The sequence below is a fragment of the Numenius arquata genome, chromosome 10, assembly GCF_964106895.1.
Source record: "Numenius arquata chromosome 10, bNumArq3.hap1.1, whole genome shotgun sequence".
Taxonomy (NCBI): Eukaryota; Metazoa; Chordata; class Aves; order Charadriiformes; family Scolopacidae; genus Numenius; species Numenius arquata.
In genome coordinates this window covers 55,138,163-55,154,624 of record NC_133585.1, presented here as the reverse complement: position 1 = coordinate 55,154,624, position 16,462 = coordinate 55,138,163, and the positions used below count along the sequence as shown (strand labels likewise).

General features: G+C 37.6%; 1 protein-coding gene across 3 annotated transcripts in view; it reads right to left on the bottom strand.

The window, feature by feature from the left end:
* The window catches only part of GLRA3 (glycine receptor alpha 3), a 68,374-nt gene that overhangs the window by 30,353 nt on the left and 21,559 nt on the right, over positions 1–16,462 (bottom strand). For all 3 annotated transcript variants that reach the window (XM_074154480.1, XM_074154481.1, XM_074154482.1), the window contains 3 exons: positions 16,020–16,087; positions 3,748–3,971; positions 941–1,023 (listed from right to left, as the gene is read on the bottom strand). In XM_074154480.1, the coding sequence (XP_074010581.1) occupies positions 941–1,023; positions 3,748–3,971; positions 16,020–16,087 (375 nt within the window). The remainder of the gene's footprint in view (positions 1–940; positions 1,024–3,747; positions 3,972–16,019; positions 16,088–16,462) is intronic.

Here is a 16,462-nt window from a genome sequence, read left to right as displayed (position 1 = left end):
TGCGCTAGAAAGCTCTCAGGTCTTTTTTTCTTTCTGCATTTTGCTGGGTGTTTTCAATATCAAGCTATTTGGGCAACTACAAATTCCTTTAAGCCCAGAGTCTTCGGAAGACGCCAGAAATTTTTCCAGCGTTATGGTTGATAACCAGACCTTACTCACAGTTTATCCCTAGCCAGATGATACCTTGTGTGGATGACTTCTTCCTCCTCATAATGCAAGGGCTCTGCAGCCCTTCCCAAGATTTACTGGGCTTTTTTCCCACTGATCCAAGGCGCTGCCCCAGTTGAGGGGGTGAGGGCTGTGTAAGTGATGTACCCTATGGAGGGACATGGGTATATAGGTATATCCATATACGTGCTGTGCAATCTTCTACGGTTCTCCCTTGTAGTAAACCCTTTCCCTAATCTCTTTTAGGGTGATTAGGTAAAAACTACAGATATGTAGCTATAACACATAGGCAGGAATATGGATAGCAGAGACTCAGTATAATCATCTTGTTTCCAGCTTTTAGGGACACTGAGTTATTACTGATTTCAGGATATTCACATAAATCACAGAAATCACTTCCTTAAGTTATTCTCCTGTTTCCTTTATGCTCTCCCATATTACTGTCCATATTACGCATACATATTAATGTATGTGTGAATCCAGGGAAGACTTAATGGTGAATCCCCGTATCCATAAATTGTACGTAGAGGTAAACTGGCACTGGGTGCTTAAGTTTAGTTGTAACTTTAGATTTACACAAAAATGTTGAAGGATAAAAGAATCTCTTCCTTTGAAAACCACATATGTTTCACAGATTCTTTTGGTAAAATAGAGGATTCTTTTTTGAAAATTTGTTGTTGTACCACCGCCACGAGTCTTTTTACTTCCTGCATAGCTGTTCTAATCCCTATAAAAGCATTTACAGGATAATTATAACATTACGCAAACTTACAGCTTTCCAGCTGCATTATACATGTTTGCACATCCATTGGAAAATTTTTGAGATCCATTGGGCAGGACAGTATTAAAGTCAATCTGAAAGAACACAAAAAAATATATTAAAAATATACCACAAAAAAGCCATAGAACTGCATGGGACGAATGCATGAAAACACTGGAAGTCATTAGAAACAGAAGAAAATACATTTTTTTCCTTAGAAAACTCAAAATAGATGTATATTAGCTGAACACGTTTCACTCGCTCAGCCTAGTATGACGATGTGGAAAAAAATTATTACAGACTTTCAGGAAAACAATTTTTTCAGTAGGGTTGTCTAACTTTAGAGAAGTCCAAAGGAATGCAACAACAGCATGCTTTTTTTTTTTGTCCTACAGCAGAATTATTGTACCGTTGCAGTATTTCAAATCCTTGACAGAAAACTTAACCAGATTTGCAAGAATTTCATAACAGATGTCAGCTGCAAATCGTGATGGCGAAGCAATTTATGTGTTATTGTCCTAAAATAAGGTGCCTGAATTGTCAACACAAAGGTTTAAGATAACATTTTTCTGATACTGATGGTAGACTGAAATATGCCTGTAATTTTGAACTGCAGCTGTGTTTCACAGTAGTCCTGATACTTCCTGTGAAATCCTTTGCACCTTATGGGCAAAAGAAGTATTTTTACATTTTATATAAATACAATAACTTATCTTTAGAGTAAAATTTCTCCAAAAACCTGAGGGGCTTCAGTTCAATTCCTTACACATAAGGCTCTTCTAGAAAGGCAGTTCTAGAATCCTCCTCTCTTAAACCCATTCTCCTGGTTTTGGTGTTGAGGCTAAAGGGAAGTGGGCACTAGGTGGCAGAATATTTCTTTTACCCTATTTTTTTCCTCTCCAGAGCTTCTTGGTTCTTTGCTATAGCTTGTGTTTAGCCTGCCAGAGACAGAGCTGCAGGGGGAGAGTCCAAGGAGGGAACTCAGACCCAGGCCCTATTCCCATGCTACTAAAAATGGTTCCAAATGCAAAATCTGGTGAGTAGGTTAATAACATGGCAAGTCATTTCAGAGAAAAGGCACCTGGACTTCACTTTGTGCTTCAGTAAATATCCTAGTATGTTTTAGTATTTATTTAATATTTATTGAAATGATAACCTTCTCGTTATCTGAATTGTTCCAATACAATTAGGGAAGGAGGAGACATTGGGGAATGAAAGGAAAAAGCAAATTTAAAAATCTTCTTTTTTTTCTTTTAATACCAGCATGTTAGCAATTAGCATGTCTCCCCTCCTCAAAAGCTTAACTGGCTCAAATTCATGTAACAACTAGATGCCAATTATATGATTTTAAATGTTTCAGAAATTGTAATAGTTCTTAATTATATCATGGCAACATAAACTTTCTGGCTCCATAAGTAACACAGGAGCTGTCTGGCATCTGCTTTCATCACAGTTGATGTTTGCTTTTATAATTTAATATTATAATATTTCTCATGTTTGGATTTTTTCCCCCTATTTAATGTGACCATGAACTTGGTCTGAGTTCTAATGAAGCTGCAACCCAGAGCTGCTGCAGTTGGTGGTGGTGCCTACACTCTGCGTTGTGTGTATCTGGAGGGAGTAGGGCGAGGAGGAGGAGCTGTTTGGTCAGAGCAGAACAACCACCAGTGCCTTTCAGGGTGACTCGGACAGTCTGGAGATAATTGATTTAGCTCTACTTTCTAATTGGGTCCACAGAAGAAATCCTTTTTACTTGCTTTCCATCTGTTTCGAGTGACAGAATGCATGTTGTGACACTGAAGAATTATGTTGCCAGACGGGCAGACTGACCTCCTTTTGGATATGAAACGCTCGTAGGGACTTTAACCCAACCCTTTCTCCCTGTGTAAGCTGGACAAGATACTGCCCACTTGCACTGGAAGAAGGGAGGAAGGAGACTCCTTCACCGCTGATACATTTTCTTTTTCTCTTAGTATACAAACTGTTTTAAGGAATCCTGATGTTTCTTCAAAAACTCCAGTTACCCATTAATTCAGTGTCATAAAAGCATGCAAAGCAAAACCCTCATTGAACAAGAGGTATATTTCTTTTGAAAAGTGTAACGGTTTTCACAAGTAGGTCACTGTATTAATACCAAATCCGTATCATGCCTAATGGGGCATTAGTATACTTCTATCCAATGTGTTTCTTGTTAGATCAGGTTTTTGAAGATAGTGTTGAAATGCTTACTAATGTCTGTATTAATAAAAGAGAAAAGGAAAGAAGTAGGATAACTAGATTCTGTCAATACTTATGATGGCTGTTTACAGCTGCTTAAACCTTTTCAAAAGTTTACTGTTCACTTTTCTCTCCATCTCCAGCAGTAAATGAACTATTCTTTAAATGTCGTGCTTCCTCAAACAGGTCATGTTTCCATGTTGAAGTGCAACCGCAATATCCAAATAGGTGAAAAAGAGAAATAACATTGGATTGTCATGACATGGGAGGCTACAGCGTGTAGGCCAGTTTAGATTATAATTAGATTATAATACTGCAGGATTATTTCCTCTGTCCCTGCTCCTCTAGGCTCAGTATCTGTACTTCAAAATGGGAAAGATACCTTTTTATTTTTTTATTTTTACTATGTGCATGCCTAATGAGAGATCATTTTTATTTCAGTATTAACAATGATCAGTAATGATGATAAAGTTCTGTTTTCCACACTCACAACTACTTTAGTGATAGTCCTGCATGACTAGCAACTCAAGGTATCCGTTAGCAATTCTCAGGTACAATTTTGAGCTTCTGTCTGAAAAAAAATCATTTGATTGGAGACTCACCTGATGGAATAAAGTACATTCCCATTTTTGAAAATTCGCAACAACTTATTATCTGTTGTAACTTCATGAAAGTTGGCACCTTTTTCATTAGCAAAGAACAAATCAGGTTTCCAAATTGAATCCAGCATGGATGGATCTAAGTCTAAAGAGTCATCTGGATATTCACTGTATGCGAGGCGCGGATCGTTCCAATTCTGACGGAGAAAGATGTTCACTCGGTAATCCTGCATGAAAGAGAAAACAAGCAAAGCTTTATCAAGCACAGGGATTTAGCTTTTATTTCATTTCTTAGCAATGTAATCCCCTGTCCATCTGTGGATGACAAAAGAATTACTTAGCTGAATGCCAGCATGATACCTATTTGTATTAGTGGGGACACAATGGATAAGAATAAAGATGCATTTCAGGGCAATTGAAAAAATCCCAAGATAAGGAAATCCAGCCTCCATGTACAACTCATATAACTCCATATAACTCTACCCCTACAGCAAAAATAAAAATGAAAGAAGCATAAAAGGGTTTTTATGGAGTTACCTTTTTCTGTCCAGCTCCTGGTGGGGCATTCCCACTTCCCTCTCTTAGGTAGTGAGAACCTGTCCCACTGCAAGGGAAGTCAAATTAATTTATTTTTTCTCTCTCTAATCCTTACATATTTTAGATCCACCACTTAGATTTCCTGTGCCTCAGTTCTCTGTTGAAAATTTTGTGAGCAGTAACTTGCCATACAGCTGTCTGAGGAGGACAGGTCTTCCTCCTCTGCTCGGATATGGAGGAGATCATATACAAGATCTTGTAATAAATTAGCTTTGTGGAGTCACCTTAATTCCTACAGACAGTCCCGTCTTAATCAAGGGGGCTTTTATGGAAAAAATGAGTGGAGTGCTTCAGGCTTCTGGAAGTCATTTTGGAGTTGTATATGCTCTCTGTCAGAGACAATATTGTATTTATGGCTGCACACTTAAAACTTTACCACTCTGAAAGATGAAAATACTTGTTTCTAAATAAAAATGAATATTAGCATCTCATTTCATTATATCAAGAACAGGGAGAATTGAGACACTGAGCATAAGGATCTAGGGACTATAGTTTTATTGGTCATAATATGATTTTCCTCATTATTTGCACTACTACATTAATGGAAGAAGATAAAAATAAAATAGTAACCAGCATGTTAGGTGCAGAGGGGAAATGGGAGCTGGTTCTCAGAGCTTATGTGACACTTCTGAATATAATAGAAGTAAATAACCTCACTTGTTTACTGCTTAAAAAGACAATGAAAATTAATTTTAAAAAGAAAGCTTTTAAATCAGAACAGGAAATGAACTGTTCAAGGCTGAGCAATACAATTTGGCCAATAACTGTGTAGTAGTTATTAGTGGTTAGAATAACTAGCTAAAACCTTGAAACTGAAATAAATTTCCTATCTTTTTATCATGGCTAGTGGCAGCCTCAAGAGCCTTAAGAAGTTATGAAGAGGAGCTCTTGGTATTTTTCATAGTTATCATCATGGCTTGATGAAACAAGAACCAGGGATTTGTACTTTACAGATGTGAAAACAAGTGGCTGCTTTTTTTTAATAAAGTGAGCCAAAACCCTTAGAAAAGCTTGTTCCTCAGTATTCTTTGGAAAAGACCTTTAAGATCATAGAGTTCAACCATCAACCCAACACTGACCAAACCCACCCCTAACCCATGTCCCTCAGCACCACGTCTGCCCGGCTTTTAAATACTTCCAGGGATGGTGACTGCACCACTGCCCTGGGCAGCCTCTTCCAAGGCTTGACAACCCTTTCAGTGAAGACATTTTTCCTAATATCCAATCTAAATCTCCCCTGGTGCAACTTGAGGCCGTTAAGGTTGTATTAAGCTGTTCTATATGTCAGTTTGCCTAAAGCTTATTGGTTTAAATTGTTTCCAATTTTTAAGATGAACAAAAACCTAGTTAAATTTTTCATTGAAGCAATTAAAGCTTTTTTTCATTGTTCTCTCCCCTAAAAAGTCTGACTTAAATTGGCTCTTGTTACTCACTAAAAAAGTGCCTAATCTATTAGAAGGAGATACAGAAGGAGATACATTGGACTGCTATTGTTTGAAGGACAAGTATTCACCATCTCTGTTTAAACTCACACATTGTGAGCATGAGGCTTAACTGCTTTAAACAAGTAGGGTTGTTTGATGCAAACACAGAGACCAGAATTAAACTGCCAGAATTGATTTGTTTTCCTACGAGAGGATTACTCTTCTCACATGCTACTTGCCTGGAGGGATGACTCCTAACTCTGTGCTGGGGAGGTTCCTCGAGGGGAGAGAGAAATCATCATTTAAGTTGTGGTGGCTTCCAGAGCCACTTCTGTAACCTCAACCATCATCAGAACACCTGCTGGACCCTGGTCCTGTGGAATGAGATCACTCCATGGGTCTGCACTGGCTCCACTAGCCCTATGGCTGCACTTTAGGTAACCCAATTACTTTGGGTAAATTGATGGAATTTCCTTAGTTTTCCTTTACGTATCTGAAAATTTCAGTCTGGACCAAAAGCTATTCAGCTAATGATTTCAATGTGCCTTTGCTCTATAGACACTCAAGTATTTAAATTTAAGTAAGCCCCTCAAAGTGGTAAATCGTTGTTTATGCAAGTTACCAATGACATTGCAAAATCAAAGTAGGAGAAGACCCTTGAAATTCACACTGACGTTTGAGAAATGTAAGTAAAGTCTGTGTAATCTGATGATTTCCCCTGTATTTCCTCATGCTTAATAGTTGCAACTCCATGATTACTCAGATAATTTATGGTGAGGCCTCATCTGTAGTCATACGTGTTCAGAAAAACAGTATATAGAAGAAGGTCTGGAAAAGTATGATCTAGGACTGGACAAGACAGCCAGTTCTGTCAGAGTAAACAGGAAAAGCTTCATTTCTTTTAACTGGTAATACAAAAGACTTGCATTATGACTTGATTGTGATCCATAAATATATCAAAGAGCAAATACTAGAAAGAGATAACATTTTAAATCTAAGGACAAGAACATCCTTAATTATCATTAAATTTAGGCTGGACTGAAATCCAGCCTGGCTCCTTTCCTGAGCAGAATCCTGGCTCATTCTTTGGCTTATCATGCTAATAAACATTGGTGATCTTTTCACTGACGTGATTTATTAAGGCAAATAAGGGGACTTATCTTTATTTTTTATTACATCTTTTGCATTAGTACAGGTCTGAACTGCAGCACGGATAGTGCATATATCTATGCTATGTGGCAGTTCAATTAATGAGTGGAAAAAAAATTGCAACAGACTCCGTGCTCCACCATTAACTGCAACTCATTAATCTGTCAGATATTTACCATAGCATCTGAAGAGAAATTAACTGTGATTTAAATTGATCACTGAGTACTTAACTTTAATTGACACTTCAAATCTGTGTCAGAGTAACAAGATTTAACTAATGCCAAGCATCCCTAAGAACACGCTTTTCTGTGCTGAATCGCTGTAGGGCATTCCTTACAAGAAGCCATGAAGATATGCTCTTCATTACAGTAAAGACTTTGTCTGACTCACAGAATCCTTCCCAGTGATCTGTCCCTGCATAATTCCACAGGTGGAAGCTCTCTCTCTAGAAGTGATTTTGGCAGCGGGTAAAACTGAGGATTATTTTATTGTTCTCGCTTTGCAATTACAGAACCCGTAGAGAGGCTGGGAGTAACTGTGGTACTGCAGTAAGAAGAACTTCGTGAATTTTCTGAAGGATTCCTCCCTCAGAAAGGAAAGTCTTCATCAATGGGCCTGAGGAGAAAGCTTTTCTCTTGCAATTTTGCATTTTAATCCTGTGACTCTTGAAATTTTGCTGTGTTAAGGGCAAGTATGCAGTTCCATACACGAAGACATAGAAAACTTTCCTGTCTAGTCCTGCCTCAAGTTAGTTGGCCAAGAGCTTCGCTGGTGATTAGGATCTCTAGAGTTGAGCCCTTGCGGGCTGAGGAAGAGCCGATTCGGTTTCTGGATAAAAACTAATCCCAGACTGGTTTGGAAATAGTGGTTTCTCTTACCCACTCCGTTAAGTAGGACAGGCCAGATGGGTTGGGGATTTGGGTGAGGGCTAACTTGCCTCTCATCTCAGAAAGCTTTAGGAAATTGTTTTGAGCTATTCAGAAAAGATTGTTGATGGATTTTTGGATGAAGAGCACTCTCTCTCTCTTTGTCCAAGGATGTATAAAAGCAGATTTTAAGGTGTTCATTAATATTTTTAATCTTTCTGGGGTTTCTGTTTGTTTGTTTTGGGTTTTTGTTTGGTTTCGTTTGTTTTTCTTATGCTTCTGAACCACTAGGTAGCTAGGTGGGTGTCCTGTGAATAGTTTTGTTAAAGTTTGATTATAATTTTACCTAATTCCTTTGCAGAGTTTGTCTCCAATAGGTGCCCAGCAATACTCGTATTGAAGTCAACAGAACCAGAACTTACTTGGCAAAGAACCAGCTAAAAATAGGAATTCAGAATTGCTGTCTATAATGTCAGACATCTCAGATTCCCTTACAAAGTCAAAATTCAGAGTTTGGCAACTAAGTATATATATTACTTTCTACCAAGTGCTCTTCCCAGCATTGTCACCTGCTGCCGTAACCTTTCTTTTCTTCTGGGTTGAGTAATATCTCATTTACCATCCCTGCTAATGGTCAGGAGGATGAGAACTGCTCTGTCACTCCTCCAGTTCAGTCGTTCCCTTACTGAAAGTATGGAGCCTCTTACAGGATGCTTGTTAGGACAGAGCTATCAGTCTGCCATTCAACCCGTAGCTAGAAGAAGAATATAGTCAGTAGTTTATGTGAGGACTACTTGATTTTTAGCTCTCTCCCTCATCTCTATTACAAGAACTCAAAATCTGTTGAATTCAAGAGTCTGCTACAAAATCTACTTATTTTCCATAGGCTTTAGGATGGAAACATTGCAAAATGGACAGGTTTAGTTAATTGTAGTATTGGGGTTTTTTCTGGTTTACTATCGGTAGCAATGGCTGGATCTTAGTTTCTGTGCTCAAAAATAATTATCATATCAAAAGTCAAAGCTAGTCAATATCTAGGATGTTTACTTTTAAAAAAATAATTAAACACAGTACTGACACAATGTATAATAATGTTTGTCACAGCTTGTACTGCATGTCCTAGAATATTTATTAATTGAAGATTGACTATACTACTTCCATTCTTAATGGAAGTTGTGTGTTCCCAACTCCTAATGCATTACATTAAATCACATTTTGCAACTTGTTCGATGTAATTGCTTTTTTAAGCTTTAGCTCAGGGGCTTTTAAAATGTTTGCACTTTTGAGCAGTAGTATAAGGGAATAGATGAAAATGGACATGACAATTACATGAACAAACATCATGCACTAAGCCTCTGTCTTCATTTGTCTTTGCCGTGTTCTCAGTTGACAAAAGATTCTGGGTATTTTTCTGCAGACAAATGTGTCCCTGAAGATGCTTCTGCTCTAACAGCAGGAGGTATTTCTTGCTAAGTGAAAACTTGAGGTTTTCTGAGATTATTCATTTGTTCAGATGAATTTTTGGTGCTATACATTCCATGTTGTTATTAATACATTTTCTGTGCTCGCACTTAGTTGGCTGGTTTCAATGAGTGACTGAATGGGGTAATAGTAGAAACCTTTATTGAAAACCATGTATTTGAAATCATCCTCTGTTTCATCTCCTCAGGGAAATATAATGAAATTAATCAGAGATGAATTTGGGAATTCCATGCTAACTTTCCCTGCAGCCTTTCTTGTGGTGGTGGGTAAATATGACATTGTCTAGAATAGGGTGAAAAGGATAAAATAAAAGCTCAAGTCCAGAAGGGCCTAACTCCAGCAGCTTAAACACCTGCTCACAGCCTCTGACAAGAAAACCCTCAAGGAGACAGCTGGCTACTTTTTATCTGGGAAAGGAACATAGAGGCTTAAATTTGCCCCCAGACTTTGACCATGTCTTGTGGAGACTTGCCCAGAGGTGACAATCTGTAGATCCCTGTCCAGAGACCTGCCCGGGGGGATGCAGATGGGAGGGTGGTACCTCCCGGGTGCGATGGTTAAATCCCTGCAGGCATGAAGGAGTGGGCTTGGGAGTGAGAGGAGGTGCAGAACCCAGTTTCTGTGCTGCAGGAGATGACTGGGGCTGCTGAGGTGGTGACTGAGACAGATTCTGAAGTCATATTTTGTGCTGTTGAAGAAACCAATAGGTTTGCTATTGTGTGAATTGCCATTATGATCTAGAAGGATTTAGGGGAAAAAAATAGAAGAGATCTGGCACCATCATTATAGAATCATAGAATTATATGATTCTAAAAGAAAAGAGACCTGGCACCATCATTATAATGCCAGTAATGACACAGGAAGGGGCATGTCAGTAAAAATGCCTATCAGCCCACACCTCTCTGTGACTGTATGGGCTTCTAAAGAAAATTAAAGCCTGAATCACAATCTCATAAAGCTACTTGTTCTACCAGCTGTTAATGACCACATTTGATAGCGTGTGCTGTGATTTCCCTTTGGAAAAGGAAGAAGGCTACGTAGAAAACAGATTCCTACAAGCTCTTTTGACATATTCTATAATTTTACTGTTTAATTTTAAAGTATTCTAAAATGGTTTCAACTTTTTTTGGATATGATTTAGGATATGCCTTTGCAGGATGGGTATGAAGTACAAAAATAAATCTGAGTGCACAGCTCTTTCATGCTGAGTGATTACTTTGGCTATTGTAATTAAAAATGCACACCCAGAGTGCATGGAGTACCAAGTATTCAGCACAGAATGAAGACACGAGAGCAGAACTAAATTTTTAAATGATGCCAGAACAACTCAAACTTATTAAAGGAAAGAATTTCAAGGTTAATGCTTCATGTAAAGTGTTTGTGCTGGAGAACTTTTCCAGCATATACTTACTAGACTCAAAAACAGAAATTAGGAACAGAGGTGACAGTCTGAAAATCCTTTATTTTCTTCAGGTTGAACAGCTATTCTAAAGTTGATTGTAGCTTTCGTGTTTGTAAATGAAGTGTTAGTAAATTGCAGGTTCCTGCAAAAATGAGGGAGAAAGGCTACATTCTTACAGAGATAGATGGGGATTTACAGACTTAACTCCTATTAGCATCAATGGGAGTTAAGGACAAAATCCCTATATATCATGATGAGATTAATTTCTGTTGCTTAAATACACATCATGAGGCAGATACACTAAAGATAGTTGAAAAATTATTTCTTTTGGACTAGTCTTTGATTTTTTTTTTTTTTTTTTTTTAACAGTGTCTTTACTTTGGTATCTGTGTCCCTATAAATTAAAGAAACATCATGAGTGTGACATAATCATAACCTCAATGGAATTCATCTTCTTGTATCATTGCAAAAAAATATGAAATTTTATAAAGAGCACACCTCAGAAAATGTGAACAGAGCTATGTGGTGATGCCACAATCTGATTTTCGCAGATCCTCAGATTTTCTATAATAGTGACTGAGCAGATCTCATCTTGCAAATCAGTTATCTTGACAGCTTTTTCTGGGTAATGCTGTAATTGCTAGAGCAGGATACAGACTTTTAGCAACAGCTAAAACCAGAGAGCTGCTACTCAAACAGATTGAAAAGACTAATATAAAAATGGAAAAGTAAGAGATAAACTGCTGCAGGGGATGGGAATAACGCCATAGGCTTTCGTAGTGCAAAATTATGACTTTTCCTCCAAGGGAAATAAAGCAGTCAGAGGAAAAAAGACCCAATGGAAACAAGTATAGGGAAGAGGGAATAAGAGGTGTGAACTTTTCTCCAGCTTTTCTAGAACAAGATCAGATGGGTGTAGATAAAGAAGATGTAAAAATTTGGCTAAAGACTAAGTCTCCCTTGGAATGAGGAGATAAAGATTGTGGAAGAACCTTTCATAAGTGCTGGCATGTAAAGAAACCATTTGGGTTTTGGGCTGAATTAGAACTGGTGGTGAATATGACTATAAAGAAAATTTGTCTGCAATAACAAGGGCTGGCACTGATGATGTAGGAGGTCCCTTCAAGTCCTCTCTTCCTAGTACTTGCAATATGTGGATATGGGGAAATGGAAAATCTGGTGTCTTTAAATTGAGCTCTTCAACTTTCTGTATTGTACAAAGTATTTTTTAAAACCTTTAAGCATGTTTGTTAAAATGGACCAGAGAGAATGAGAAAACTATTTCCTATAATATGTCTGGAAGACCTGATTGTAACACCTATCCTGGTCAATCTTTATCTATTTTAGATACAGCAGAATGATTACTCCTAGGCTTAGAGTACTGAGGCAACTGTAGTCCTGAATTTAGTTTTTTCTTCAAATGAGGTAAAAAACATTTGAAGCCAGGTTTCCCTTAATGTAAGCAAGAATTTAAGCAAACATCACCCAGCACACGTGTGTAGGACTATCACCACTGCCTGTTCCCTAGGCCTGTGAACTGACTGACGTGCTCAAAAACGTTTACAGCATTAGGTACACCTGAAGTTGGTATAGATAGTTGTGTTTGACATCTCTCCCAGGACTAGGAAGTCAGAGCAGAAGACACTGTAGGCATCTGGTGGTGGCTAATGAGAGATTTTGTGATTGCTGATAATTTATATTAATTATTTTATGTTAATTTCATGTAATGAAATAGTAATTTTATTCTGGGCTCCCCCATTTTTTTTAATCTCCTGCTATTATTTGAGATTTCTAAATCCTTAGATGAAAAATAAATAGTAGCAACATGTAAAAAAATTAAACACTGGACCTGGGTTTTCCTTTATAGGTGTGAAGCAATAAGAGTTTTACTTTAGAGGATGAGTATGAAATCCTCACTTTGTGAATATTGTGGAGGCCATATACAGCCCAATAACAGAGAGATTGGCAAGGCTCAGCCCTAAGTGGTGCTGATGACGGAAGTTTGTTTAAGGGAGTTTTAAATTGTGGTTTACTTTTTTTCTGCCTCCTCAGAGCATACATGACATAAATTTAGTTCCTCATGTGATCACTGAAAATTACCTCGGTTTAACTAGAATCACAGCAAGAGGTGATTTTCTCCACTATGAACCATCTGATTTGTCTTTTGAGACAAAAAAAGAGAATATGAAGTAACTGTAACCATCGAGCTCTGACAAAGTCCTCTTCCCTACTGAGAACTATAAAGTCCAGTAATGCAAAGCTATTTTGCAACCAATCTTGGCTTTTTTTAACCCATTGATTTTTTGGGACAGTTTACTGTGTTATACATAACCGAGGCAGCAGAGGGAGCTCAAAGATTTTGGTCATCAGTGAGAAAACGAGAGAACCAGAGAGACAGGGAGAGAGAGACTGAGAGTGCCAGGACCAATTGCAAGGACAGTGAAGGACATGGCTTGATGTACTCGGACTTCTTTAAAATTAATAATTATATACATATGCCATTATTCAGCTGGTAGTTTTAAATACCAGCGAGACTTCAAAGCACCACTTAGTGGCCAGGTTTTATTTTGCACTTGTTGCTTGCTTAAGCTTATTGGAAAACAAGTGTTTATCAAGAATATCAAAGTCTTTTTTGAATCTAATCAATTGTTCTATGTGTAAAGATTTAGGATAAATATTAAGACATAGGTACCTGAAATTTAAGGTCTATAGTAAATAAAATTGGTAAAATAGTGACAATTGGTAATATACTGAACCACAGAGAGTTTAATATTGTGCAACAATGCAGAAATTCAGTTTGTAAAGTAATTCAAGATGGTTGTGATTGTACTTTTAGGATAGAAATATTTCTATGTTCTACAGAAGTGGTTCATCTTCAGTGTTGGGGAGAACTAAAGCTAATAAAACACACAAATGAAAGTCCTATCCACAAAAGCTTTTTTTCTTCTGCAAAGGAAGATTTGAGTCTCTGAGAGGTGAACAGCTGCTGACCATAAGCAAGTCTGGTTTGAATGTATCAGTGAACACATTATAAACAGAATACCAGCATCATAAGGGCAGCATTTGTCCTAAGGTCAAGGCTGTACTTAATTGCCCAGTTTTTGAATGTATACAATTGATAGTCAGAAAGTTATGGTATCACAGGGGTAACGGAAACATGGTGGGACAACTCACGTGACTAGAGGATTGCGATGGATGGTTATAGGCTGTTTCTTAAAGACAGGCAGGGAAGAAGAAGAGTCACTCTTTATGTTAAGGAGAACCCTGAATGTATAGAAGTAAACTACAGAGATTGTGGAAGCCCCAACAAATGCCTCTGGGTCGAGATCGGAGGGGTCATCTCCAAGGGAGATCTTACAGTAGGCATAGGCTTATGTCACCCCCACCTACAAGAAGGGCTTAGAGGAGGATCCAGGAAACTATAGGCCCATCAGTCTCAGTTCAGTCCCTGGGAAAGTTATGGAATGAATCTTCCTGGGAGGTATCACAAGCCAAATGAAGCACACAACTGGGAAAAGACGGCATGGATTCACTAAGGGCAAATTGTGCTTGACAAACCTGATCGCCTTACTCGACAGAGTAACCTGCTCAGCTGATGGAGGGTGAGCAGTGGACATTTTTTCTATAACGTATTACCCTGAAGCTATTTGTTAAAGATCAGGTTGTGATCTATCTATCTCGACTGTTTTAATTGGCTTTCAAGGCAACACAGATCAGAATATAATTTCATTATAAGACAGAAGTATTGTACTAAGTTGTACTGAAAGGAAACGTTTATAATTCTCTTTTTTTTTTTTTTTTTTTTTGAGAGAAAATACACTTGAGATGTGAACTCAGGCATCCTCTTCCCAAGTTAAGGACAATTTTTTTAAGTGGTAGCAACTTCAGTTTTTTAAATATCCTTTTTTTAGTGGTCTCACTGCTGGATCTTTGCACTTTACTGACCCTGTGGTTGATCTCCCGCTTTGCACCATTTTCACCCATACAGCCATTAAAAAGTAGCTGTGGAGCACTATTCTAATCATGTGGGCATTGCTTAATCCTCTGATTGAACCTGAACAAATCTCCCTGGATGCCATGTCAATCTGTTTCGGATTTTCAATCTGGCAAGTCACCCAAATGAAAATTAAAGTGATTTTCTACCTGAAAAAAAAAAATCATCGGCAGCATCTACCCCTGTGTTTCAAGGCAAGTAAAGATCAGGCAGCTGTGAACATCACCTTGGAGATAGGGGGCATAAATATTTGATGTTATGTTATTGATTTCCTAACTACAGGTCCTTGGCTTTATTCAAAGGTCTCATTTTTGTTCTTACTGGTAATTCAGAAGGATGGCTTTTGCTTGGTATTATTCCTTTGTGTTGTCTTTTTTTTTTTTTCTTGCTATACCAATTATTTTTATTCTGTGTTCTGTCGTTCCAAGTATGTATCCTGACCCCTGAAATTGTTGGGATTTCAATTTATTATATATGGATCTTACAAACTCCCATAGATCATCTTTCATCTCTCTGTATGTTAACCCTCTCTGTCCCCAAATTATCATGTAACTGTTTTCAAAGGTGTTTATTTTCTTTTCTTCAAAACACAAGGCACTTGTGGAGAAAGTATGACTATATCTCCTCTCCCACCAAATTTCAATGAGTAAATCTGTGCTCCGAGTTATTAGCAGATATGTTTCACCTGTTAAATAGGATTATCCAAGTTATTTTTATCAGTTCACAGTTCAATATTTAGTTTTACTGTCTTTAGACTTTGACCTCTCTTTCTCCTTATTTCCTTAGCATCTCCAGTCTTTTTGTACTGTATCTTCTGCCTTTCTTTAATAGATGTTAATTATAAATGTATATACAAAAAGTGTGCAATCCACTTATATTTACCCCACTCTTAGAATTCATAATGAAATATTCTATTATCTCTGTGCAATAGCTCTATGGAAGACAGACTTTTAAAACAAAGTAAGCATCCCCATATGCACTGTATATAATGGAATTATACCATTATTAACAAAGCAACATAATGAAGTGACATTTGTGAGGTTAGAAATGTGGAACACTGTAGAAACTAATGCCTATCAAATTGAAAATAGTGAGTTCATTACAGCTGTCAGATAAAACTTATGGAAAAAGAAAACCCCAACCCTTGGCTTTACTTTTACTTGTGTGTCTGATGGCATAATGATGGATTTTCTGTTAGAAAAAAATCAATCGCCAAATTAAATGTTCTCACTGTCTGTTCTCAGAAGTGGATTTCCTTCTTCATTTAGTTCCAGGTGAAGAGAAGCCCTAGCTGGCTTTTAAGCTCATTGAACATATTTAGCTTGAACTTTAAACACTTTGTTTGGGGTAAAATATCTTACCATGGTTGTCTCTGCAATGGATCCGAAGCTGTTTATAAATATGTTGCATGTGACATTAACTGGAGGGCCTGCAAAAGAGGAAAAAACACCAGTTCCAGAATCATTGCTTATTGAGAGACTGTAAAATATAAACCACTATGAAACAGTGTTTATAGACTTAGGAGGAAATAGCGCTCTACTCCCAACTTATTTAACGCAAAATTAAATTGAATGGTTTTTAATATTTTTCCTTTTGATTTTTCTCAAAGGTACACTGCTTGACAGGCTAGTTCGAGCAATAAAAGAAAATGAGAGAAAGTTCATTATAAACTTGCACAGATGTTTCTATGCAAGAAAATCAACACCCCGTTTGAAATATATAGTAAAAAATATTTTTATGTGCATTTCAGTGGGCCATGTATGTCACTTCTTAGAGCAATTAGGGGAAAAAGTGACCTTTTTCA